This window comes from Anguilla rostrata, chromosome 1 (assembly GCF_018555375.3).
Source record: "Anguilla rostrata isolate EN2019 chromosome 1, ASM1855537v3, whole genome shotgun sequence".
In the NCBI taxonomy this organism is placed as follows: domain Eukaryota; kingdom Metazoa; phylum Chordata; class Actinopteri; order Anguilliformes; family Anguillidae; genus Anguilla; species Anguilla rostrata.
The window spans coordinates 47,296,903-47,323,618 of NC_057933.1; the positions used below are offsets into that span (position 1 = coordinate 47,296,903).

Consider the following 26,716-nt stretch of genomic DNA (forward strand, 5'->3'; position numbering starts at 1 on the left):
CGACAGCTTTTAAAATTTGTCCGGTTTGTATGCCTCTTAAACCCGGGACTTAACTTAAGCAAATTGTTTGCTTCATGGAATGTTTGAGATACATGCTGAATTTTTATTACAAGGTAGGAGTCCCACCCAAGAAACACCGAAACACTGTGTTTGAATGTTTCTTTACTTCTGAATTCTGTAGTACAGTAAGCAGATGGGAGGAAAGGCCAACAGATGGACAGGGGCATATGAGGAGCAATGACCATGGTAGAGAGGTGTCAAACACTTGGGCCCTCACCTTCGTAGCTGTACACTATGAATTCGGAGTGTCCGGCCGCATGAGGGTGGTCATTCCTGTCTCCAATTGTGATGGTCAGCGTGCTGGTGGAGCTCATGGGGGGGGTCCCGCTGTCAATCATCAGGATGGGCAGGAGGTATTCCTTCTGCCGCTCACGGTCGAAGGTGCGCAGCGCGGTGACCAGGGCGCTGCCGTTCCGAAGGTCGGTAAGGTTGAAGTTGGTGACGTCGCTGGTCAGCATCAGCAGGCGGATGGAGAAGGGCCCGCCGTTGGGGGTGGTGTCGCGGTCAGCGGCGTGCAGCAGGACAGACGTGTCATTCATCCGCACCACCTGGGGGGCAGCAGCGTTCTCCCACACCATCGGGCGGTAGGGCACCTCAAACTCCGGTCCGTTGTCATTGACGTCCTGCACGGTCACCAAGACGATGGCAGTGCCGGTCAGGGCCGGGCTGCCCATGTCGGTGGCGTGGACCATGAGGCGGTGCTGCGAGATCTTCTCCCGGTCCAGGGAGTCTGCCACCACCACCCAGCCACTCTTGTCCACCAGGAACTGCTCGAAGGGGTCCGACTCGGGCGCGATGCTGTAGACGAATTTCCCATTCTGCCCAGAGTCCAGGTCCACGGCGGTGACCTGGGCCACAATGGTACCGACGGGGACGTCCTCAAACATGCTGCCCGCCTCGTAGAACTGGGGGAAGAAGACTGGGGCGTGGTCATTGGAATCCTCTACCTGGATGACACAGTAGGCCAGGCTGAAGAAATCCACGTCTTCCACTTTGACAGTGAGGTTGAAGGTGCGCTCGTGGGGCTTCTCAAAGTCGATCTTCTTCTTCAGCCGGATAGCGCCCCGCCGGTTGACCTTGTCTGTCTCCATGAAGAACTTGCGGTCCTCGTCGCCGCCAACGATGCTAAAAGTCATGGCAGCGTTCTCGCCCTCGTCGCCGTCCGTGGCTGACACCGCCAGCACCTCGCTGTTGATGTCCAGGTTCTCTGGCATAGAGGCCGCGTAGATCTTCTGCGTGAAGACTGGCGCGTGATCGTTAATGTCGGATACCACGATGGTGGCGGTGCCCGTCCCCGAGAGTCCCCCGCCGTCCTGGGCCTCCACCACCACCAGGTAGCGGTCCTCCACCTCCCGGTCAAGCGAGCGAAGCACGGTGTAGATGGTGCCCGTGGTGGGGTTGATGGAGAAGAGATTGAGGTTGATCTCGTTCCGGACATTCTGAATGATCTGGTAGGTGAGGACGGCGTTCTTCCCGGCTTTGGGGTCGTCCAAGTCAGTGGCTCGCATCTCCATGATGGAGGTGTCAGCAGGAGAGTTCTCCAGCACGTGACCCACAAAGCAGCCGTCGCCCGCGCACAGGAAGACAGGGGCGTTGTCGTTCACGTCGCGCACGTTCATGATGACATCAGCGAAGCCGGTCAGCCCCGCCCCGTTTTCATCCGTAGCCAGAACCAGGAAACGCCAGACCGAGCGGTCTTCACGGTCCAGCTTCTTCTGAGCGTGAATGCGTCCTGTCAGTTCCTCGATGGTGAACTCGCTGCCTGCTCCCTGACCGTGAAGCGAATACCTGAGGGCGCTCTGGTCTGCCTCCTGGTCTGGATCTGTGGCTGAGACCTAAAAGAGAAGTCAAAATGTCTGAAGTCAGAATCTTTACCACGCTTACTAACTAGCAAATTGAGCGATTCATCCTGCTACTGCCATTCTGAAACACAGAAGAAGCGGAAGAGAGGAGCATGCCAACGGCTTCAAAATATCCATCAAAGAACTTAGGAAACAATTAAAAGTTAATAGGCACAGCAAAGAAATTCAGATTTTTCTTTCAATTTTCACCAGAGGGTTTGTTTACACAAGCCTTTGAAGTTTTTTTTCTTCTCTTTTTCCAGACAGTACAACGCAAGACAATATCAGGGAAACATTAAAGAAGACGACAGCTGAAGCTGAGCGAAAAGAGAGAATTCATTCCAAATTGGAAATTTTTGAAAATCCGCATGTGCATTAATAAATATAACAAAACACTTCAAGGGAGTCTGCCACAAATCTGAAACAATTTAATGCCTTAACAGCAGCCCGCAGTAAATCAATTCTGCATCAAAGAAACCAGTTTTGTGCTGAAGCTTCCATCCTTCTATGTATTTCTACGTGGGATTATTTTCCTTGCTCATAAAATAATAACGAATTGCTCATAACTCGAATAACGGATACGAACAAGAATGTGTGGTATAATCATAAGCTTAACACACTGCAAAATAAATATATAAAGCTTATATAACTATAAAAGTAAGTTTAAAAACTTTTATTAACCAAACAGACTGTGTTTCATAATTCAGTCTGTTGTTTTGGTTTGGTTAGTCCAGCACCTGCTTTTTCAGTATTATTGTCTTTTTTGGACATGTTTGCCATACTGATAAAGCTTTCTTGGTTTACACTTGTGAATGCGGTTTTGGCACAGGTGTGAGGTGTGAGTCACGGATAGATGGCGGTCTCTGACCTGCAGCACTAGGACAGGCAGGTCGGTCAGCTCCTCCGTGACGCTGGCGTGATACTCGGGCTCGGTGAAGATGGGCGCCTCGTCGTTCTTGTTGATGACGTCGATGACCACCAGCGTTTGGTTCTCCCACTTCCCGTCGGAGGCCACCAGGCGCAGCTCGTACCGCTGCTCCTGCTCGTAGTCCAGCCGCTGGGCGATGAAGACGGTGCCCACCTCGGGCTCCACGTCAAACGCGCCCCCCGCGTTTCCTGAGGTGATCTGGTACCGCAGCTTTGCGTTGGCTCCTGTTGGGAGGAAGGAGAGGCTGGTCGGATCCGTTCTGTGTTTTTCTATTTTTAAATATGAAAAGAAAGTTAACATGCTCTTCTCCCCAGTTATATTATATATTACATTACATTACATTACAGGCATTTAGCAGACGCTCTTATCCAGAGCGACTTACACAACTTTTTTTTTTTTTTTTACATAGCACTTTACATTGTATCCATTTATACAGCTGGATATATACTGAAGCAATGCAGGTTAAGTACCTTGCTCAAGGGTACAACGGCAGTGTCCTTACCCGGGAATCGAACCTGCGACCTTTCGGTTACAAGCGCAGTTCCTTAACCACTGTGCCACACTCCGTCCTTCAATGCTATGTTGAAAATGAGAAAATTGTCTTCTGGCACAGGAAACCTGGCTAAATGAAACCCTCTTTCCAGGAATGACCCTGTGGCTAATTTAAAATTTGGGTTGGTTGGGAGAATAAACAAGGCGCATGAAATCCACAGCCTGTTGAATTTGTCAGTCTTAATTGATTGAAAGTACTGAAATCAGACACTTCAACTACAGATGATAAAAGTGACTTAAAGTATCCACCTAACATTTTATTCTAAAAAAATGCTACTTATGCTAATCCTCAAAGCAGAAACTGATTACAGCTGTTTTACTCAAGAAAAAACTAGAGGGACATTCCAACAAACAGTACTATACAGTGAGAATATTTTCATCAAGCCAATTCCTTATTGGAAAGAAATAATAACCATATTTTCCAAAAGGTGGAGTTTCGTCCCCTGCTATTCCATACTCTAGGAACAGGGAAATGTCAGATCAGATTCCCCATCCGATTTCTCCTCATGATTTTCATATTTCACACGACCAGTGTGTGTGTCAGGGATGATCAGGGGTCCGACTGAGGCAGTTGGCTTCAAAGGCGCCCAGCTCGGTTTCCCATCCTCCATCTCATCCCGGCCTACTGTCCTAGCCAGTCTGGCAGCCTGACCTTCAGGAGAGCACGGGAGGAAAATTGCGAGGCAGGGGAGCGCGGGCCTAATTAGGGGCCGGACTGCGCGAGGAAAGGGAAATGACGTGGCGAATGCAGATGCGTGATAATGGCGCGGGCCGCCTATCCCCCCACCGATGACTGACCTTGCCGCGGAGCGGAAAAACAGCTCGGAAAGGCGGCGTTCGTGCTCTGGCCCCGCGTTCCCGTTCCCGAGATCAGATTTTACGAGACAAACACCATCTGGGTGAAATGTGTTAGGATTTCATTATGATGTGTCGCCCGCGCCGGCCCGGCGCTTAAGTGCGTTCGTCAGGGCGGCGAGCGCGATGCGCTCTGACACGAACTGAGACGAGCTCGAGTGCTTTCGCCCGCAGCGGCCTCCTTAATGAACAGGGAGGCCATATGGTGCCCCCCTCAGTACACCCCCAGAGCGCAGCAGAAGGGGGTAGGCGGGGGTGGAGGAGGGCTGCCACCTCGCCACCACACCACCTCCCCTGGCAGCAAACGGCATCCCATTCTGGCCCTGGTCGAACCCCCCCCCCCCCACGCCATTCACAGTCTCTGCTTAACCAGGGCAACTTCCTCAACCCTGATGGCTTGGCCTTATTAAACCCCCCCCAAAAGTTCTTAATTTCAAACATCTTCTACCTCAGATGAAACTCAATCCTTGTCTAAGTGAAGGTTTTGACAAAGAACGTGAAACTAATCAGCTTTGGGAAACATTTAAAGGGACCATAAAATTCCTTTATTCCCCTTGGATCAGGCCCTAATTATATCAATTCCCCAGTCCCGTCTTGGCTGTAATAGGAAATATTGAGGTTTAATGGAAAGCCATTCGATGTGCTTTGAAATTGGGATGAGGAGAAAGGTGGGGGGAGTAGGGGTTAGCGAGGATCAAACTCTTATTTGCATTTCTGTTTCATGACAGTCATGAAATATTAGCTGTCGAGCAGTCCCGGTGCGTCCATGGAGAATCTGCCGCGCGTCGCTGCTCCCCCCATTGCTCCCCCGGGGGGATCAATGTCTTGTCTTTAATACGTTTTCAAACACCTGTACGCGTTGACATTATTGCCTCAAAGTTGCTGCCACCGTGGCAAGAATATTTCCCGACAAACAAGTTTGCACTCGACATGTACGTGTTACGTACTTGATATATTTTTCAGTTTTATATGCATGTACAGTAAAATATACTACCGAAGTAGAAATGCACATATGCAGACCAAACAGACTACAAATATTATTAATCTGACAATAATTCGTAAAGCACCCATATATTTTGACATGTTTTTCACTAGTATATTTAGAATTAGCATGTCACATCCTTCTATTTCCTGGCCATGTTGCTTGTTTATGTTGACAACATGCACAGGTCTAGATGTAGAATGTTAAGACATCCCAACCCAGATAAGAATGGGCAATCCTATTAGCCACGCACATATGGCTGGCAGCCAGCATGTTAACAGTACCAAGCAGGCTGTGGGGGGGGGGGGGGGGGTGTTGAAGGATGAAGGGAAGCACGCCATTCCGGCTCCTGGTCATTCCCTGTGGTGAAACAGTGCACACACTGCCTCTCCTCTGACATCACCAGGTGCGTCTGGCCAGACCAGAACCGGGGACTGGGCTCGGCCTGGCCTCCTTCTGAGCGTGCCCGCCTTCGGCTGCGCTTCTCCCAGAAGCCCGGCAAGCGGGATAACGAGGGAGCCTAACGAGCCGGGCTCGGCTGTCTTAACACCTGGGGGTAGCATAAATAAAACAGCAGCCTTTCACTTCGGAGGCTGAGCAATGCATTATATTACTGTAAGCGTGTTGTCAGCCCAAACCACCAAGTAAGAGCAAGGTGGTTTTTTTCTCTAGCTGCCGTGAGAGCAGATTCCTTCTGGGGGGCGGGGCCAAGGGAAAGCCATGGAGGGTTTGTACAGAAACAGAATAAACTAGCCAGCTAACATTTAACTGCCTGAGACAGGGACTGTGAAAAAGAAGTTGCTACTATTCATTTAACGTTAATGTTCATTTTATTAGCATTGTTGTTAGCATTAGTAAACGTAGAAGTAAAAGTAGTATTAGTATTTATAGTATTAGTAGCCATTGATGTAGTAGCAGTAATATGCAAGGTGTACACAAGGTGTATTCTTTCACATTGTGCACATTCTGGATTCAATTAAAACAGTTTGGTTATTAATAAAAGTGAATTCCTATTTCATCCAGGCTGTGTACTTTCATCAAGTACCCTGCTCAAACCATCACTATTAACACCTGACATTAAGAAACAGCCCTCAGGTCCAGAATCCAGCGTTTTAATAACTAGAGCACACACTGACACCATAACAGCAATTCAGAGGATTAGACCGTCTTAGGATAATTCTCTTAAATGACCCAATATCCCTCATCAAAGGGTAAAAAAGATGGCAAATGGTAGGAACTATCTTAGCAGCCCTAGCATGTTTACGCCTTTTTCCCTCAGGCAGGCGCAACAGCGGTCAAGTGGTTGAATAGGAAAGGAGGAGCACCGATTCACAGTAGCGTTTCGTGTCGAGCCCACAGAGGATTGGCTGAAATCCTCACAGACGCATGCTTAATCAGCAGGCCTGGTGCTTAATGGGATCGTATCCTGTTTTATGGATTATCTCAAGCTAATGCAGATCATTAGCCTAGTCATACCTGTATCGAAGAGAGGAGACTTGAGCAAGATGTCCGCAGGTTTTAGAAGAGGCTAGTCCTGACTTTAAAAGGCTTTTCATTGAAAAAAACTGATGGGGCCATGGATCAGACTGCATATTCAGCAAGGTCTGCGGTACAGTGAGATAAACACTGGTTTGTGGGGCTTGTCATTGGAGCCTTTTAGTTCTTCATACACTCAAACTAAGCAGTCGAAAACAGGTTTGGTTTTACATCGCTCTGCAAGGCTTTCATTCCCCCAGTGCTTGATTCTGGCATGTAGGATGCTAAGCCAAAAATTTCCAAAACTCCATTTTTTTTTTTTGTATTTTGTTTACATCGCTCAAGTTTCACAGTTGCAGATGTGAAAACCTGGTGTCACTTTGGAATCCAGGTAGGCATCTTGAGATGTGACACTTCCTGAAAATAAACGCAAATGATCCCACAAAGGATTTACCATTGACATTAAAGTGTGCTCTCTTATTTATTTATTAATTCACAACGACAACAAGGGACAAACCAAACAAAGAAAAATCAAATGATTACCTCAGGGGGTTGAATCAGAAACTCCTACGTTCACCGGAGAGATTTGCTAACAAGCTTGGGGAAATAAAAGATTGCTTTACCTAGCTTTACCTTGTGTTGTTTTCCCTGTCTCTATAAGGCTTGTCAAAATGTCAGCGAAATTCAAATGAGATGCATAAACACAGCCCCAGACACAGAAAAGTTGCTGGTCCTTGCAAGAAGGTGTGAAGGCATTGATTTTCTCAGGTGTAATGCAGGGCTTCCATACCGTTGCTTAGCAATGCACAGATACGGTGAAACAGCCCTGTCTTAGCAAATCTGTTAATACATCACAAATTCACCGAGCAGTGCTGGGGAAGCTACTCTGCAAATTTAGTTGGCTGAGCTACCAAAAACTCATCACTGGAAGCAATTAAGCTACAGCACAGCTACCAATAATGAAAAAGTAGTTATAGTAAACTAAAGCTAGTTAGCAGCACTGAAGCTATTTCATGAAAAACATAAATTAGGTCACCTATTGTCCATGCCATATGTTGGCTAACACTACAGTTTTTAATGCTCCGACACTAAGTTAACAGTTCGTTTCACTGTGCGTTTTTCAAGTTGAATTCAAATGTTGAAGATGAGTTCTCATCAACCTACATTGTTCATTTTTAATAATGAACGACCTAACATTAGATAACCAGCATGACTGAGCCAGCCATGTTATAGTCCGATCTACATAGATCCATATCCAAAAGCCAAACTCCAGTAGTCGGAGTGGACGAAAACAGAATGTAGACTGCTCTGTGTGGCTGACACTTGTTTTTGATGTTGTTTTACTATAAAAGGGCATATGAACATCATTATGAAAATGCAAGAGTGAAGAAGAGGAACAATGAAATCACTGTTCTCTAAGTTCATTGTTAGCAGCACAGAATATTATGCGAGTGTATATGTACCCTGGGAGATGTGTACATTTTCAGTGTTTTGACTAGAGAGTATTTCAGCTCTGAGGCTACAGTACATGTGGTTGATGGTGTGAAGCAAGCAATATAAGGGGCTTTGACATTGGCCTCCCCAGCTCAGAGAACTTTCAGGTGCCACTACCTTCATCTTCGTCGTTGGCTGTCACCGTGATAACGACAAAGCCCACTTCCTCGTCTTCCTCCACACTGATCTCGTACACAGGTTGGGAGAAGGCGGGTGCATTGTCGTTGACGTCTGTGACGAAGATCCGCACGTAGGCTGTGTCTGAGAGATACAAGATGGCCGACCTTAGCATCACGCAGCAGTTAGTCTAGTTAGAGTGTGCAGTCTAAAAACATGTTACTCACTATGATACGCTGCCATAAATGGTCAAATATAGGTTCCTCAGTCAGAATGAATCCTGAAAATTTGGTGTAATACATATTCTAAGAGGTCCTAAAATTATGACTGCTGATGACCGTTTCACGATGCGTCTGTGTGCACCTGTGTTGGGCTGTCCCTGTTGGCTGGGCCTGGCAGACTCCGAGCTGTCCTGAGACTGGACCTCGATCAGGTAGGAGCCTTTCTGCTCTCGGTCGAAGGTGGCGCGTGTGTGGATTACCCCTGAATAGGAGTTGATGCTGAAGAACTGGGAGTCTCCGCTCTCGTCCTTCAGAATGATGTAGTTAATCTGGAAAAGGGAAAGTGAGCACTGTTAGCAATGGTGGCCCCACCATTTTGTAAACAAAAATGCAATTGCTCTGGATTGCTGTTTGCGTGTCACAACCAGTGACCACCTAAGTAGGATTGTTATTTTACATCACCATGATTATCTTAAATCATTCCTGAGATGTAAGAGAAGTGTGGGTGCTGTTTAGACTCAGGTCTGTAGTGGTTCACTGGAAATATTATCTTGGCTCTAGTCTCTAGTTTAGGGGCATAGTGGTTAGCCTCAATACTGAGTAGGTCTATTGGAGTCTAAGGTGCATTACTGTTATATTGAATTGGAACATGGGTTTAGTTTCAAGGGTTTTGCAGTTAAATTAAAAAAAGGTGTTGCTCTAGTTTAGTCTCAGATGCGCTGCAGCTAGATCAAATAAAGTCACAGGCAGTTCAGTCTCACGGGAGCATTTCAGGATGGAGTAGGAGACCTCTCAGAGGGGACTGGGGGGTCCTTACCATGCCGTGGAGGCCTGAATCCAGGTCTGTGGCGGACACCTGGGCCACCGACGTCCCAATTTCCGCCCCCTCTGGCACCGTGGCCTCGTAGGTGGAGGACAGGAAGAAGGGAACGTTGTCATTCACATCTGCAGGTGTTTTGGTTGGAGATGGAGATAGAGAGATACAGATGGAGAAAATCACAGAAACAAAGTCTACCAAATGTGACTATATAAAGGCGTATTGGTGATGTTTTACAAAACTCAAGAACGAAAAATTTTTATTGAACTAATTTCCTTTTGAAGACATGGAAATGAAGCAACATTTTGGATTGATTTCACAATGCCCTCCCACTCCCCTTTCGCTTGCAAGTCATTACGGGCAAGCTGCACCACACTGTTCAATGGTCTCTGTTGCGCACTGATTGCGCTACATTTGTAATGAGCTTCAAGAGTCTTTTGTCTTCCGTTTCATTATATTTCAATTTCCATTTTCCTCTTAATTAATGATAATGCATTTTCAAGTGTTGCTTTCCTTGGTGGAAAGCTCTTAGCTGTTCTGCAAACCTCCCATTGACTGTATCGCCCCCCTGAGGAGAGAGAGAGTCGGTCTCTCCTGCACATCAGTAACACGCTAACACAGCTATGGACAAATACTATCTATGTGTGCTAATCCACTGCTAAAACTACGTCTTTGGGATCATTCAGAATGCAGTATGACAATATCTATTTACATTAGTAGAAGAAATTCTACATACAACATTCTCTTCCACATCTTCAAATATATATTTTACACAATGTTCCATTTTAGATTCTTCAACATGCATAAAATGACATGAAAATGGATGCATTTTAATATACATTGCGCATATTAAAAAAATATATATATATCCATTTAATTTCTCAGAATGTAAGGAGACTTCAGATTTCATTTTACTGTGTATTGGTTCAGTATGCCTATTCAGGCGATTGGGCAGATGTTTGCTCTAAGCGGGGTGACTGCAGAGACACAGGTGTGCGTGCCACTGCCTAAACAGGGGTCAAAGGTCACTGACCTGTGAGGTTGACGTAGACAGTGGTGAAGGAAGCCAGGGGGACGGCGGCCACATTCTGAACGCGCACGCGGAGCGTGAAGAAACGCGTGGCCTCAAAGTCCAGTGGCTCGGCCACCAGGATGGATGCCGAGCCGTCGGCCCGGTTGGGTTTAATGTAGAACCGCACCGGCATGTTGGTCTCCGGGACCTGCCCTTCCTCCAGGTTATAGGTGACCCTGGGGTCGCCCAGGGGTGATGTTGCCTTTATGGTCTGCAAAAGGTGGGTGTTATGCCATTACTGTCAAGGTAAGGTTAATGTCAATGGTGTGCATACTTGTGTGCACACGTATATGTCTATGCATGTGTGGCTGTGTGTGTGCTTGTGTGTGTGTGTCTGTGTGCATGTGTGTGTGTTTGTGTATGTATGTGAACATTTATGTGTGTACCTGCTTGTGCATATGTGATTTTGCATATAATTGTGTGGTGGATGGGTGTGTGCAGTATAGTGTGCATGGCAGTCCTTGTCCGTGTGTGTCTGTGTGCTTGTGTATGCATATGAGTGAGCTTGAGTGTGTGTAATTTGTGCTTGGAAAATTAATCATAGATAAATGACATTCATAAAAGCTGAAGATTTCTTTCCAAGAGGTGTCTGTGAAAAAAAGACAATGGCCTAACTGAAGTGCAACTTTGACCAGACCTTACTTACAATAATTAGCATTATTTGTGAAAGGGCATTCTAAATCAGCACAAGTGCCAATCACTCCAGTGCTGACTCCACCGCATGAATACATTAGACACGGCGCTGCATGTGATCCATCTCATTTCCTATTGAACAGCTATTGACAGTTATGGAGTTACTTTCTGCTGAAATCGTCTCTGGACTCTGTCCTGATCAGTGCCAATAAGGACCTGATGACTGCTTTATGTTGTTTTCTCCACTCTGCTCTTTTTCCTGGGAGCCTCGGTCAAGTGGAACTAAAGTGACAGGAAGAGACAGGTAAGGGAGGGGGGGAAGGATATCACCGCCTCACACCACCGGCCACGGACACAGCCTCGCAGCGCAGAGCCGCAGAAAACTCTGTCGCACCGATTCTCAGGTGTGAGGAGCTGAAGCTGGCGAAGTGGCCCTCCTCCGACAGGGAACTTATTCGGAATGACACGCCGTAATCTGTGGCTCAGCGGGAGTCGGGGATCCCTCCCAATCTGGCGGGCTAGACTGAGGGGCTGTCAGTGTTCCACCGAACAAATGATCAGACACCCACATCTGCCACAGCTGCCTCCCGGTCCCAGACTAATTCCTGAGCTAAAGGAATCCCAGGTGTGCCTTCAGGTGAACTCCAGAAACACAGTATTATGAACAGGGAGGGGAAAAGCCCTCCAAACTACCACTTTACAAATGAAATGTTAGCTCAGCGGCGGACAGCCATGTTCACAGAGTCACGGTGCTGTCATTTTTCTAGATCTCTGTTTAATCTACCACACCTCAGTCACCACTCATACTAGATAAGGGTCCACCATTAAATTATGGGGCAAAATTTTATTAATTTTTTTTACCACAGAAACATCACTTTAACTCCTCAGATCAAACGTACCTACGCTTCAAATGGAACAAACCAGGAGTGCAAAGCGTGGCCGACAATTCAATCCCTGGCGCGAATACTGGTGCATTTTCTTAATGGTCCATGGAAATTTCATCCTATTCACCTGGGTACGAAACAACTATTTATAAATGTGAAAGAGTGGTTTCAGTCGCTCTTTCCCGCTGACCCGGGGCCAGCGTGCTCGCTCGCGGGGTTTGTGGTGGCTGCCGTTAAGTGGGAAGGAAGGACGGGCGGTCATGGCCGCTGTCACATGCACCTTAAAAGCTCGCTGCTTCCTGCTTTATAGGTCAACACATTCTGCCACATCACAGCACAGCTGACCTACTTCCCCACCTTGCCCACCTCAGAACCTCTCAGTGGAGGTGGTTCCTTCTGCACTAGCGAGCAACACCCAGCACAGGGGCTGATCAGGGACCCAAACAGGGGCAGATGCAGAGCGAATGACCTGTAGTTCAGTAATGGTGTACAAGGACTGAATCTTGTACTAGGACAATATGGTACCATGACTGTTGTAGTGCGAAGAACTGCTGGTAGGAGTCTACGTGGCTGGGAGGAATTTGCCAATACATTACCAATATTACACTAAAACACTAAGACTACTGAAAACAAGAACATAATGTACAGAATAGGTTGCTCAGCCCAGTTAGCGCAGGGCTACTGTAGATACTCTAGATGAATGAAAATTATGCAGGAAACGAATTTACTGGAAAAACATGTCTCCCCAGAGTAACACTACCATCATCTCATATGCTAGGGTACCAAGACTCAGTCTCCCCTGCAGTTAACAGGTGCTGCTGTTCAGCTCTCAGCAATGTTCCAAGCCAAACAGGGATACAGTCTAGATAGTTGTTGTTTGAAATGGCTGGAAAATAATTCGCCCAATTCGAGATGCGTTCAGAAATGGCATTTTTTCTTGACCAATCACATTTTCAATATCAATATGTGGAGCACCACTGAAATGGTGTGAGATGCATTACACACAATTACCACCTTGTAGTTTGGCAGAGGAAACATTCCCTATTGGGAACAGAAAGGTGGGTAAGGGGAAGCAAGTAGTTTTAACCGACATCCTACGTCAATTGTTCATTCCGCATGGTTAGGGATAGAAATGGGGGAATAATAACTTAAAATAGTACAACACCAAAAAGCTCTTAGATGTTAGTTTCCAATTCAGTGGAAGGCGCTCCCCTCCCAGCCCCTGAAACAAGAATGATCCTGGCCCCCAGACACCCATCCTACGGGGGGTTCACTGCGGCGCTGTTCAGAAAATGTATTTTTAAACTTTCTCTTTTTTACTTCAAGACTGCTAAATATTCATAGCAGCATGAGTTCATTTAAATAATTAATTTCGATTATGTGTTGAGAAATACAAAGTTCCCCGACCCCTCCGAAACCCAACCTATTAATTTCTCCCAGTGATTTATCAGGGAAGCAACCCCTGCTACTTGATGAAAATGATATTCCTATTATCTGATGCATGCTGAAGAACAGGGAGCTCTTAATTACTTCCTCAAGGTTACAATTACTCCATTTGGAATCTGTTAATTATCATTCCTTGAGATAATTCCACAATGAGATGGCTGATATTTAAATTTTTAATTAGGAGACCGAAAGACAGATAGACAGATAGAGGAGAAAAGGGGGATGAAGAAGAAAAATGCAAAGGAATTGAACACAAGGCAGCACAGTTTTGCTAATGAATGCATTATACTGTTTAACAAGCCTAATTTGTATTTAGAGTTCTAAGGATGAATTACTGTGAAGACTCCCAATTCACAGAACAGATTTGAACAGTTGCTACAGTTACGTCTCACTAGGGAGCAAATACTGTACTTTCAGAAGAAAAAATTCACTGTAATTGTTCTAAGTGTAAGTGCTTTGTTTTTCAGCTTCTATTGCTAAAAATATTAGTGAGATAGAGAGACAAAAACATTTTCAAAAGCATTCCTATAACTTTCTTATTTTGGATGTGCTAGTGTAAGTTATATTTCAAGCATAAAGAGTTACACACCATTAGACCACTTCATGGCACTTACTGCTGAGTGTAATGCGGAATTATGGGCAGCCACAAAATGAAAGACATGGCTGTTTGCAGGGGACTAACTCAGGGCACAGTGAAATCTGACTGCAAGCCCACTGAAATCAACCAAACTGGAGAATTTGTAGTTATTGACACTGAGGGGAGGTGGTGGACAGTGTAAGTGTGTATATACAGAATATATATGATATATATAATATATATCATATATATTCTGTATATATACTATATATAGTGAGCTCCATTGTGTTTGCGACAAACATATATTTTTTATTTGGCTCTGTACTCTGTATTACAGTGCAGAATATACTGTATTAGCTAAAGCTATAGCATTGCCTGGGGAGGGATGCTTCTGTCAGCAGGGTAGTCTCTGCCTTATGTTGCAAGAGCACCTCCCTTGGTCATTAGGGTGCCTGCAGTCTTCCTGCATCAGCAGCAGTGCAATGCCTGAGCAAAAATAAGCAGTAAGTGGTTGCGTGTGTCTCTAAGAACAGTTATCCTGGTGTCCCTAAATCCATTTAGGATACTGTAGGGATGAGCCAATGGCCTACAGATACAACTGAGCATTCCAGATTGGGGAAAAAACTGCAGAATGTGGATTGGGTGTACTATAAGGACACCCATGGCACAAAAAGAGCGGTATAGCAGTATATAATTACCGATAATGAGAAATCATCTCATGACGCATTAGCAGTGTCCCAGACACAGCTACAAAAAACCACACAGCCAAACAACCACAGCTGGCTGGCAACCAGGACTTTGGGTAGAAGCATTATAAGATCATAGCTAGAAAGAGCGTGGGTCAAGCCTTCATCAAGCCACTCTGTTCGCCCAGTTCCTCTCCCATCTCTGAACAACCGCCCCCCCCCCCAAATAAAAAAAAGATTCACTGACTAAGAAGAAACGGCATCACAGGATGGAGACGCAGGCGATGGCGGTGATGAAACAATAGCCGCATCTCGCCGAATTACCATCGAGGGCTGCGTGCCGCCCCGAAGCGCCTCATTGATATGCAGATTTCCACGCATCTGCATCTTAGCAGGCCGCGCGGTGTTATTAACAGATCATATTAGTGCGGCTAAATTTAAACAACAATCTACCTTGGTAATTACACCTCGACGCCAGCGTTCGGCGGCGTCGGAGAGGAGCCCGGGAGAGAGCGGGGCGGATGCTTGTGGCTTTGACGAAACCGCGTATTAAAATATGTAAAGAGCCCTCTATGGAATAAGCTCCCCCATTCATTATCTTCAGCAGGGCATCTACCGGAGCTGTCTAAGATGAAAGCTGTCAGGAAATGAATGCAGCAATTAGGCGTCTTTCTGATGCACTGTCCAGGCCAATAAGAGGCTATTGTGAGGCTATAACCTGGGCCATAATTTTATCTGCTTGTCTTGCTTTTTTTAATCTTCGGTTCTAAGCAGATGATTTAAATTAAATTTCATGATATTGGCACCCGCTGCGGCCTCCCCCTTGATGGATCCGTGTGGAAATGGGAGCTTTTGTCCATGGCAAACAGGTCGGCGACCAAAAAGGCAAAAAACACCATTAAAAAGCAACCAAAAAAGTGCTCAGGGATAATTAATTAGTACCGACAAGCCTATCCCCAACACGGGCCAATTTTTGCCTCACACTGAAAGCTTTCTCTGAGGCCTTCCTGCTGAAAGTAAGTGAGAAAATCTAGTCCTTGCTATGATTGGTGCAGCATTGCACGAGGAATGGCTGGGAGCCATGCAAGCGATGAGCCGACGCAGACATGTGGGATAAATGCACAAGGGCCTGTAAGCCCAGCAAAATATTTAGCAGAACCTGACTAAAACATGCTGACACGGGGCGACAAGTAAAGACTTAAATAAGGGGGCTCCTCGTGGCCCTGTTTCTTGATGAATCGGCTGGATATGAGAGCCAAAGTCTCAGAAGACAGTTTTCATTGGTTCATTTTATATAAAATGAACTGGGGGGAGAAACTCGGCGATGGTGGTGGGGGATGTGAGCGTGGGGTAACCGTGGTTAGAAGACAGATGTGGAGCACGGGGAATTCTGGAAGGATTGAAAATAAGAAGTGATGCTGCAGGGTGTAACCTGAAAGAGGATCCGATTCTTTAAGTTTCGCCAAAGATTTTATATGTGCTGACCCAGGAATGTTGGTCCTGGATCCTAAGAAGGCAGTTTCCATAGTACCAGTGGCCTTAACTGTCTACTTTGACTCAAAACGCAGTTTGCTATGGTCCTATAAAGGGGAATGTAAACATTTGGTCAGTATATAGAACATCTTTCCATGAAACCTCCTTTCAAGAGCTGACTCTCTGGCAGGAGACTGTCATAGATATGGGAGGCACAGGGAATTCTGGGAGCAAAGGAGGCAGGAAGTGTTGACAGCGCAGATAGTGCAGCCAAGGGCGTACTCACCACAATCTTTGTGTCCCGTACGGTGTTTTCGGGGATGGTGACCCAGTACTCGGCCTGTTCCCACTGGGGCGGCTGGTTGTGGACATTGGTGATGATAACTGTCAGATCCACAGAGCTGCTCCTGTTACTGCCGTCTGTGGCGATGATCTGTTGGCTGATGCGGGAGGTCTGCAGGGCAACAAAACGACCGTTTCGTGAGCTGCCCTACATCAGAATCCGTTTTATGTTCTGAGTCATTTGTCTGAAGAAACAATGAATCATAATTAATCAATACAAATGAAACTCTGAAAATGATTCCCCACTTTAATTGTACAATGTGACACAAAAAACAAGAAGACATATGAAAGAAATACACTATATGGCCAAAAGTATCTGAACACCCCCTTAGTCTGGGGCTGTTTTTCATGGTTTGGCCTTAGACCCACTAGTTCCAGTGAAGGTAAATCTCACCCTAATGCTACAACATACAATCACATTATTGATGATCCTGTGCTTCCCGAAGAGTTTTGGGAATGTCCTTTCCCATTTCAGCCTGACAATGCCCCTAGGCACACAGCAAAGTCCATGTAGAAATGGTTTTGTCGAGAATGGTGGAAGAACTTGATTGGCCTGCACAGAGCCATAACCTCAACCCTATCCAACACTATTGGGATCAATTGGAAAGTCAACTGCGAGTCAGGCCTAATCACCTAAACAGTGCCTGACCTAATGCTCTTCTGGCTGAATGGTAGCAAATCCTTGCGGCAATGCTCCAAAATCTATTATAAAGCCTTCCCATAAAAGTGGAGGTTGTTATAGCAGCAAAGGTTGGACCAACTCCATATTAATAGCCCATAATTTGGGATGAGATGTTGGATGTCAGGTGTCCACATACTTTTGGCCATGTTCATGGGGTTATTCATTAACAGTGAAATAAATAGTAATCTAATTATGCATCCAAATGTTAGAAATGATACATACTGAAACATGATTATGTTAATAGCATCGATTTTGTATCTGAAATGCATGGTGTACTGCTCATTGTTATTCAGAAAACAGTTAGAAAGGAGCAGTTTTTTAAAAATACAACCGCATTGAGATGATTCATTGCCAGAAAAGAGTTTGAAACCTTTGTTTAAAAAAAGATCATTGCGACGGAAGAAAAAACTGACATTTTTACGACCGCAGTAAAGTCAGCATTATTCATTGGACATTAAGAGAGAAACTTCAAAAGTACATCGTGCTGAGGGAGAGGGTGGATTTATTCACAATGGCACCATATATTTTGCTTCTTAATTTGACTTTCAAGGCTAAGGCTTCAGAGAACAAAGTGGAGTGAACTACACATTCTACACTATTTCATTAAAATTACTGCTGTTATATTTATAATAAAAAGGATTTCTGAGGTTGAGTCAGCAGTAAAACTTTGCGTAACTGTTCCGAAATGTTGCCTTTTTCAGGTCAGCCAGTTGGATAAACCACCAGAGATGGAGAAAGAAAGAGAAGGCTAGGGATAGACAGAGAGAATGAAAAAGAGAATGAAAAAGAGGGGGAAAAAGAGATGAAACAGCCTTTTTGAAGGTAAAATCATCTGACATCTTGACGCTTTTTAAAAGTGATTCTTTCTGAAAAATGTGCGGCACTGAAACAGCGCAAGTAAAAAAAAGGAACAAGAAGAAAAAAGAAGGATTCTCTCAGACCCATGCCCACTTTAATGCCCTGTATCGGAATTATCAGACAGATTTAAGGTAAAGAAGGTCCAGGTGGGACATGTTTTTTGTGCCTTTCTTCATTCAAATGTCTCCTTGTCTGAACTCATCTGCATCACCATAATGGAGACATCTTAAAAGCTAAAAGGTGTTCGATGTGAAATGTGCATAAATATTTCACAGTGAATCACAGTTCCCACTGAAACCCTCCACGAGCCCCCCGTCGCCTCTGGGAGGTGACCAAGGACGAATTTAAGTCCTTGAAACACAGAACAAGAAGGAGAGAACCCCCTCCCAATGCTCGCTGACGAGTCAGGACCGGGCTGTGCCGGTTAGCGATAGCATTAATTCATCATGGCTGCCTTATCGATGCAGCATGGCCGTTGAGCCGTCTATGGCGTGAGCTCACAGCCAATCTCCCCGTCTGCGACAGAGGAAGCCTCTTAATGTCAAACAGAGGCCCATCGCTTTTATATAACCTGCACAGGAATGACAGGGGGAGGCATTCCTCCTCTAAAATAAAATAAGAAAGCTGACACTTCTGCCGAGATGAAAAAACAACAACAAAAAAAAAAACCCACACGCAGGCCTCCAATAAGAAAAACAAAACAAAACAAAACAAAGACGCAAGCCGACGACAGAAGGAGCCTAGCCGACGCAGGCGAAGCGCGCAAACCCTATAAATAAAATGTCACCGTGCGGTGTCAGCTCGCTGCTGCCGGGAGGTAGACAGCCAAATGTCGCAGAAGCGCTCGCATTCATTTATTTATGCTTGTGCGAATACAATCTTGTTTTTGTTGCTGTTAAAGATATATATACACCATATATATATATATATATATATATATATGTGTGTGTGTGTGTGCACTGTAATTTATATATAGACAGGGTTCTGTTGTTATTCCAGGCCTTGCCATGTTTAATATGCATCTGCTGAGGAATGAACAAAGACTGGTGAGCCATGGGTCCCAGGAAGGTATCATGTGCAGTGAGAGCGCGTGCCACAACACTGGGAGGAAAACACCTGCAAAGAACCAGTCGGCTGTGAACAGCAAACCGAACAGAGAAGTAGACGGCAGGAGACGAATCACACAGAACGGGTACAAGCGCAGGGGAAACACTCCGGGGCAGCAGAGTGAGCTGGGGAATTGTGTTCGGGAGCGTCGTGATGAAAGTTTTGCGCGGTTTGACTTCAAATCGCAGTCGTGGTCCCCTGAAGGAGCCCCCGGGGTCCCCAGCTGTGTTTGACAAAGCGCCTACCTGCGAGATGGGGTGATTGACAAAAACCCAGCCCGTGCCGGGGTTGATGTGGAAGTAGGCCGGGTTTTGGCGGGACAGGGAGTAGGTGATGGCGGCGTTGGTGCCCTGGTCGTCGTCGTGCGCGGCCGCTCGCAGGAAGCTGGTCCCCACGGGCGTGTCCTCACGCAGGAAGTCTGGGTCGAGATAAAGCGGGTCAAGTGTCAACATCGGCCTTCGACAGTAATGGCAAGAAGAAAATAACCACGTGTGCAAATCGGGTACTCTGTGACTGCAGAAAATGGATGCCTGTCCAAGAAAATATTTCAATCACCCTGTTTAATAATTGACGCACAATTGATGTTATGTTTATTTCATTGATGCAGGGCAACCCTAACACCGTGCTTCTGAAATGTGGTGTGCACACATTGTAGATAAATGTTAATCTGGAAACAAACTTTTGTCAATATTCAATTTCACTTAAGTTGTTGGCAACACTCTTACAATTCAATACTTACAATAATGGTAGAGGCTTGGTAGTTCTTAAATGCTCTGTTAAAAAAGAAATGGACCTGACATTTACCTGAGCCACAACCGTGAGTCGGTGAGAGTTGTTAAGCCAGCAAAATCCAAGCTATTCAAGCTATTCAAGGTTATGTAAAAGGCGTACCTAAGTGTTTAATGAGTGGCTGAGTCCTTCAGGGAAACACGTTCAGGCTTTTCTAACACTCTGCGTAGGTCACTCCCCCAGAGAAAGGAGAAAGAACTTTGCACTATGCATTGCTGCTGCTGTTTTTTATTGTGAAATTTCATTTTAATGTAAGAGGAATTCCCAAACACACAGCACTTGGGTTGGTTCTGTGGAAAATGAATGAGGAGAAACGGGACGAATGGGGGAATGCTGGGCATTTGTCAGCAGCGAAGGTAGCAGTCCTCTGGCGGGACTGGGAAACCAGGAAGTTGCAGTTGCGAGTCCCAGGCTGGAAAACAGCCTTTGGTACTCATGACCTGAGGTACCCCAATCTGAATCAGTTGAGTAAGTATTAAATATAGAAGGATGACATACCAAGGAAATAGATAGAACTACTGTAGTTAAGGAGCAGGAGCAGCCCTGTCCCACAGCCCCAGCTTCACCACAGAGAAAGAGAGAGTCATTAATCTACAACACTCACGCTACTCATGAATCTCACAAGTTAATTCCACTGATGGCCCGGGTAGAATTTGAATATAGTGTTTCTGGAGCAATTGTTCATTGGGAGACAGATTAACCCCTCTGAAACACTTGTGGACATCAGTGTTGGAAATTGTGAGCCTGCGAATAGTCCTTACACTGGTAGCGACTGTTCTCGAACTTGGGGTCGTTGTCGTTCTGGTCGGCGATGAGGACGGTGATCTGGCAGATGCCGATCAGGGGCTCCTGGGCGAGGTCAGTGGCGGTGACGGACAGGGTGTACTCCCGCTGCTTCTCGCGGTCGAAGCTCACCGTGCTGCTGATCACACCTGCGTTGGCACACCAAGCACACAGCGTCACGAAACGAGGCCTGACACAGCCTTCACAACACACACATTAAAATAATCAAACCAATTTAACCTGCTCTGCAGCAGACACACAGCTAAAGCAATTATAGCACATTATAGCTATTTTTAGGTACCTCATATTCATATGAATATGTGAATTAAGATAATCACTTTTAATGTAATATTTATAAAATCAAAATATTTTTGAACTGAAAAAACAACAAATTAATTTTTGCAGAGAGACATAATTGTGTTTGAGCACAGTGAAAATGTCGCCTGTGTACCTGTGTCGGGATCGATGGCAAACCCAGAGGACGCGCCGTCCCGGTGCATGATGCCGTACTTGACCTCGCCGTTGAGCCCGATGTCGGCGTCGTGGGCCTGCACCCTCAGGACGAACGTTCCGGGAGGCTGGTTCTCCAGGACCCAGGCGTTGATGCTGTAGTTGTGACACTGAGAGCACAGAAGAGGATGCACTGAGACGCACAGGCACAGACCACAGCAGCACACCCATGCTGGGGCAGTCAGAGAAGCACAGACCAGAGTGACAGACAGGAGATGCGGTTAAGAGACGAGAATCAGACACAGATGAGATGTGCTTCAGACAGGAGCTACAAACGAGGTTGAGGTGAGATAAACAAACTGCAGATACAGCCAAGAATCACAGTGGAGCCAACTGATGAACCATAGAGATGGCACATACAAAAGAAAGACAGATGAGAGCAACAGACAAGAACTACAGAGGCACACAGATGAGACCTACAGACCAAATCCATGGACAAATGTAACAGAAGTGCAAGATGAGCATAACAGGAGAGTCACATATGAGAGCCACAGCAACAGCACCTGCACACTGAAGCCCGATAAATTTGAGATGTGTTTAGAATATTCACACATCTGCAGACTTACAGAAAGCTACCAAGATTCACTCATTTTTGAGGACTACCAAATGGCATTTCTGTTATTATGAATGTTAGCTTCATGAATTCAGTTTGAGTAGTTGGTGTACTGTGGATATTTACCTTTGTGAAAATTCCCAATGAAAGTGATTATTTATGTTGTGCCTTCCTTTACAGGGTGTGTACTATTGGTGGCTTCCCCAGTCTTCCACTTTCCTAGTTATATCTCTATCCAGCAGACCTGGGTCAAATACATATTTGTTTTGGATTCAAATACTTTTCTACGCTTCACTGATCGTGTCTGGTGTAATGGAACCAATGAAATACTCTACAAAAACTGCAAACCCCGCCTTCTGGTCATATTGGCAGGCTCAATTACAGCAGGCAAGATCAATAGAGCACAGAAAAGAATTTGAATCCAAAACACATACGTATTTGACCCAGGTCTGCTACCCAGCACTGTCCCACCTTTAACACCTCAAACACCTCCTACATAGTATAGCACAGGGAGCTTGCTGACACATCTAATGGCTACAGGACAGTTCTTTTCACAGGACCACACATTTGTTCTGAAACCTATTGAAGATTTTGTAGGAGCAGTACTATTGGTATATTTTTAAAGCTGGTGTTCTTGCAGATGTGTGTGGCAACCATCGTGTTTGCTCGTCTCGACATTGTCCTGATGGAGGCTTACAGCCTAAACAAACTGGCCTTTTGATGTTTTAACAATTCCTTTTCCCAGAGATCAAAAGCTGGGATCTAGACTTCTAGAGTGGTCGAAATCTGCGTTGACATACACAGACTAGGTTAACCCCAATATAGCTTGGTATTACCCAAATATAGCCTGGCTATGCTCTAGTCTGCTATAAAACCTTTCACCTGAACACCTAGACACCTTTTCATTGACTTTTCACCAAATTTTCACCAAAACAATGTTCCCTGTGTCACTTCCACTCGTTTCCTCTCCAACGAGAGATATTCCCATATACATTGTCTTTTCTCACGCACCTTGGTGAAGCTGTGAGGGAGTCCTGGAATATTATTTGTTCATACGAAAGACAGCCTGCAAAGAAATCGGTATATCCACCAGGCCTTTGTTCTTGCACATCTATTGAGCATGTTTGTGTGGGAAAGGGAGGCTGGTGGGCTATACTGAGGGGGGTCATCCACTGTATCCACTGTCCTGCCGTCTCATCTGCTCTCTTGTTCAGACTCCAGCTCCCACACTCATGCCATTGTATTCTCATTAAGACCAGCAGGCTTTCCGCCATCAGTTGATTGAAAAATAGCAGCACTTGACTGAACTTCAGAGTGGCCAATCACAGAGACGCGTGGAAGTAGGAGGCAATTAATCAAATAATCAGATCAATGATGGCGTTGAGAGCTCGAGTGGAACGCAAGTTTTGATGGTGTGCTGCAGCCTTCCAAGATATCCCCCCCTCCCCCTATCTGTTTCTGTCCTGTGACTCATGCCATGACTCTTCCGCATCGACACTGTTTCTGGCATTTTGGCAGGTTTTCTAAAGCTTGGCATCCTCTGCTAGAGATACTGCACAGCTTTACAATGTCCCTGGTTCTCTCAGCCATCGGAGTGCATTCCAACATGCCACAGTCCACCTACAGAGAGGAGAGTGTAGGAGACTTGCCAGATGCTCCTACCCATAATCCTCTAGGGCATATTTACCTCTCCTTTTCATATGCACACTCAGTATCTGGAGGTCGTTCCCCCACTAAAATATTCATCTCCAGAGCAGAGTTTTTGGCCTTTCTCCTCGCGTGTTGTGATCAGGGTTCTCAGTGGTCTCTCCCAGCAGAATTGAATGTCGTTCAGATGTTCCGTGACCAGCTGTCACGGAAACGATTTCCTCTCCCTCATAAAGTGACAGCAGTCCAAGCCTGTGCCTTATCAAAACATCCACTGCGAGTGTGTGTGTATGCAATGCTTGCATGCATGTGTTTGTGTGTGGCTGAGTGTGGTGCGTGGGTACGTGCGTACGTGCACGTGCGTCTGTGCGTGCGATCTCACCTCCTCGAAGACGGGCTTGTTGTTGTTGATGTCGTTGATGCCCACGATGATCTGGGCGGAGCTGCTGAGGGGGTGCGGCCCGCCGGAGGCGTTGTCGTCGGTGGCCGTGATGTTCAGGACGTACTGGGGCCCCCGCAGCTGGGGCGGGGGGCTCCTCCTCAGCTTGACGATCCCTGGAAGCGGACACAATCAGGCAGAAGCGCACGGCGCGCGCGCGTCAGAATGGGCGCCAAAGGCTAGCCGTCGCTACGCTCGCGGCACAACGGCTCTATCTATCGCCTCTACTTCAGACGCTCTCGGCGTTCCAAATTGAGTCGGGTCCCTGCTTCTGGAGACGCCATTAAAAGGGGGAGAAGAAGAAAAAAAAAGAGCCGCACACAAAGGAAAATGTTTACTGTGAAGGGAAAACATTTGCCTTTATACGACATCCTTTACAATCTGGTACAACAGGCGCTGCAGCACTGCAGCATCTTTGAAGCATTTCCCCACGCAACTTGGGCAAAATAAATAAATAAAGGAGCGGGAAAATAAATAAAACGGCACTAAGTCTTTGAAGTGACAACTTTTCACAATTTAACAGTGAGGAAGCCAGGGGCCATCTGTTTTGTTGGCCTGTAATAGACTGTTTGGGGGGGGTTGGTGGGGGGGGGGGGGGGGGCGGCGGTGCGGAGGCGCTGATAAGGCAGAGAGCCTCGCAGCGCGTCGGCGCTTCCACCTATCCGGCTGGGCCGCTCGTAAACAAACGATAACTCCAGATCGCGGGGCGAGCGTAACCTTGGCCGCGGAGAAGCGGGCGGGCGTTCTGCGGAGCAGCCGTGAGCTGAGGGGCGAAGGGAGGCGCTCTTCACACAACAAAATACTTGTGATGAGAGAGGGAATCTGGGATTGGAATGCACTTCATCCAGGCTGAGGTTTCTTGTTAATAATCCGTTCCCCCAGAACAGAGGCTGCGTACCACGGTACAGGAGAACCACATGGCCTCCAGGGTTTTTGTTTTCAATGTTCCAAAAATTTAGCCGTGAGGTGAATAAACTATTTAAAATCATGTATTAAGTTCTGACTAGCAACTAAACCAGCGGACATGTTTGGAGACGGGGGCCTCTCCAGTGCCATGTCCGTGGTTACCCTCTGCATCTTCTGACCTGGAAGGAGAGACAAAGTGTGTGTGTGTGTGTGTGTGTGTGTGTGTGTGTTTTCGTATGGGGTGGTAAACCTGCACTGGGACATCTACCATCCCTCCATCCCCTCGATTCTTTCACCTTTCTGGTTGTCCAGCTCAAAGTTGCTGTCCTCGTTGCCTCCTGTGATGGCGTAAGTCACCCCGTCTCCATCTGGGTCCTTGGCGTGGACGATAGCCACGAGCGTGTCTGGCCCGGCGTCCTCGGACAGGAAGGTCTTATAGCTGCAGGATGGAGAACGGGAAGATGGGGCTCAGCAGGCAAATCCCCAAACCCACCATCTGTGACCCCCCCCCCCCCCCAACAAGCCCTCTAAAGCCTTTCCTTAAATGCTTACAGGTGACCATGCAATTCCAGCCCCAGAGCAGAAATGTAAAATGACCCTTCCGTCTTTGCTAACTGTTTGCTAGTTTATCTAGCCAAGTCCTCTTTATTTATAAAGTTTTCTCACGTAATTCCTCGGTGTTGGCATGTTCTTATAGATTCTTTGAGAGCCCGTCCAAATGGCCGTGTTTCCTTCTGTCTGCGCTCAACGAATGCCCAGCGCTGTCGAGAGCGCTTACCAGAATGCCAGAGCTGTGAAATCAGATACTGTGTCCACGCTGCGAAACGGGCGTGCGCGAGGGGCCCAGAATAGCTAACGCGAGGGACCGCGCGCGATCCTCCGAGGCCAGAGCCGCGGGCGAGACTCACGCTGCCTGGGAGAAGACGGGCGCCTCGTCGTTGGCGTTGGCCATGCGGATCCTGACCGAGGCGGTGCCCGTCCGGGGCGGGCTGCCCCTGTCCACGGCCACCACCACGAACTCGTACATGTGGTTGGGCCGCTCGTAGTCCAGGCGCTGCCTGGGGCTGACCACGCCCTGCGCCGTGATGTCGAAGTCCAGGCTCTGGATGAAGTAGGCGATCTCCGAGTTCTGCCCCGTGTCGCAGTCCCTGGCCAGAACTGTGGCGGGGAACGAAAAGAGGGGAGAGGTTTGAGCGAGGGTGCAGGGAGGGCGGAGGAAGCGGAGGAAGCGGAAATGGGGTGGAGGCGTGCTACGTCGGGGCAGAGGCGTGGTCACAGCGGCGAGTTGACGGAGAGCACATCCAGCCCTGTGACAGGTCAATTATTTCCATGGTAACCCTGAGCCAGCCTGGGAAGAGGAGGCCCAAGTTAAAGAGGGGGGCTTCCATCATTTACAGAGCCCCTGTGAAACTGGGGGAATGCTCTCGCTGTTTTAAATCGCTCTGGTTCCACGGGTTTTGACTTTGAGGGATGGAACTTTCAGAGCATCGCAGCTAATGTCCCCGGCAGTGAGGGCTGTCCTTGGCGCGCGCGGCGCGGGTCTCTGCAGACGGGCCAGCCGAATTATCAACCCCCCCCCCCCCCCCTCCACCCCACCCCCAGCGCCTCCTCTCCCCTCTCGCCAGGCTACGGCCTCTCGTTCTCGCCGGGGCCCCTTGGATTTGTACAGTAAGTGCTTTTTTAATTAAGTACTCTGTCATGCTAAAAGAGCCAATATTAATTAAAACTATGTTGGGAGGCCAATTCTTTATTTGATAAATTTAAGGGCCCATCTGTTGAGGCCGCTGAGAAAGCCGGTGTTGACTCTCGCAGATCAAAAGTAAAACTTCAAGAAGGGTTTGCTGTCATTAGGCAAGGAGCCAGCGCTCGCGCCAGAACCGAGAAGGCCTCGGCTTCATTATACCGCGGGCAAGCTGTCACTGGGCCCAGCCAGCGCAGTCATTTGGTTCATGCAGATGAAGGCCCTAATCTCCAAGGCAAATACCG

General features: G+C 47.0%; 1 protein-coding gene across 1 annotated transcript in view; it reads right to left on the bottom strand.

Annotated features, from left to right (window-relative positions):
* The window catches only part of si:dkey-22o22.2 (neural-cadherin), a 103,333-nt gene that overhangs the window by 17,807 nt on the left and 58,810 nt on the right, over positions 1–26,716 (bottom strand). Inside the window, exons 6-18 of the mRNA XM_064338918.1 lie at positions 25,639–25,888; positions 25,027–25,169; positions 23,768–23,940; positions 21,127–21,295; positions 20,654–20,824; positions 19,349–19,521; positions 16,401–16,568; positions 10,377–10,626; positions 9,344–9,471; positions 8,669–8,855; positions 8,306–8,449; positions 2,770–3,053; positions 278–1,895 (exon numbers count right to left, since the gene is read on the bottom strand). Coding sequence (XP_064194988.1) covers positions 278–1,895; positions 2,770–3,053; positions 8,306–8,449; positions 8,669–8,855; positions 9,344–9,471; positions 10,377–10,626; positions 16,401–16,568; positions 19,349–19,521; positions 20,654–20,824; positions 21,127–21,295; positions 23,768–23,940; positions 25,027–25,169; positions 25,639–25,888 — 3,858 coding nt within the window. The remainder of the gene's footprint in view (positions 1–277; positions 1,896–2,769; positions 3,054–8,305; positions 8,450–8,668; positions 8,856–9,343; positions 9,472–10,376; positions 10,627–16,400; positions 16,569–19,348; positions 19,522–20,653; positions 20,825–21,126; positions 21,296–23,767; positions 23,941–25,026; positions 25,170–25,638; positions 25,889–26,716) is intronic.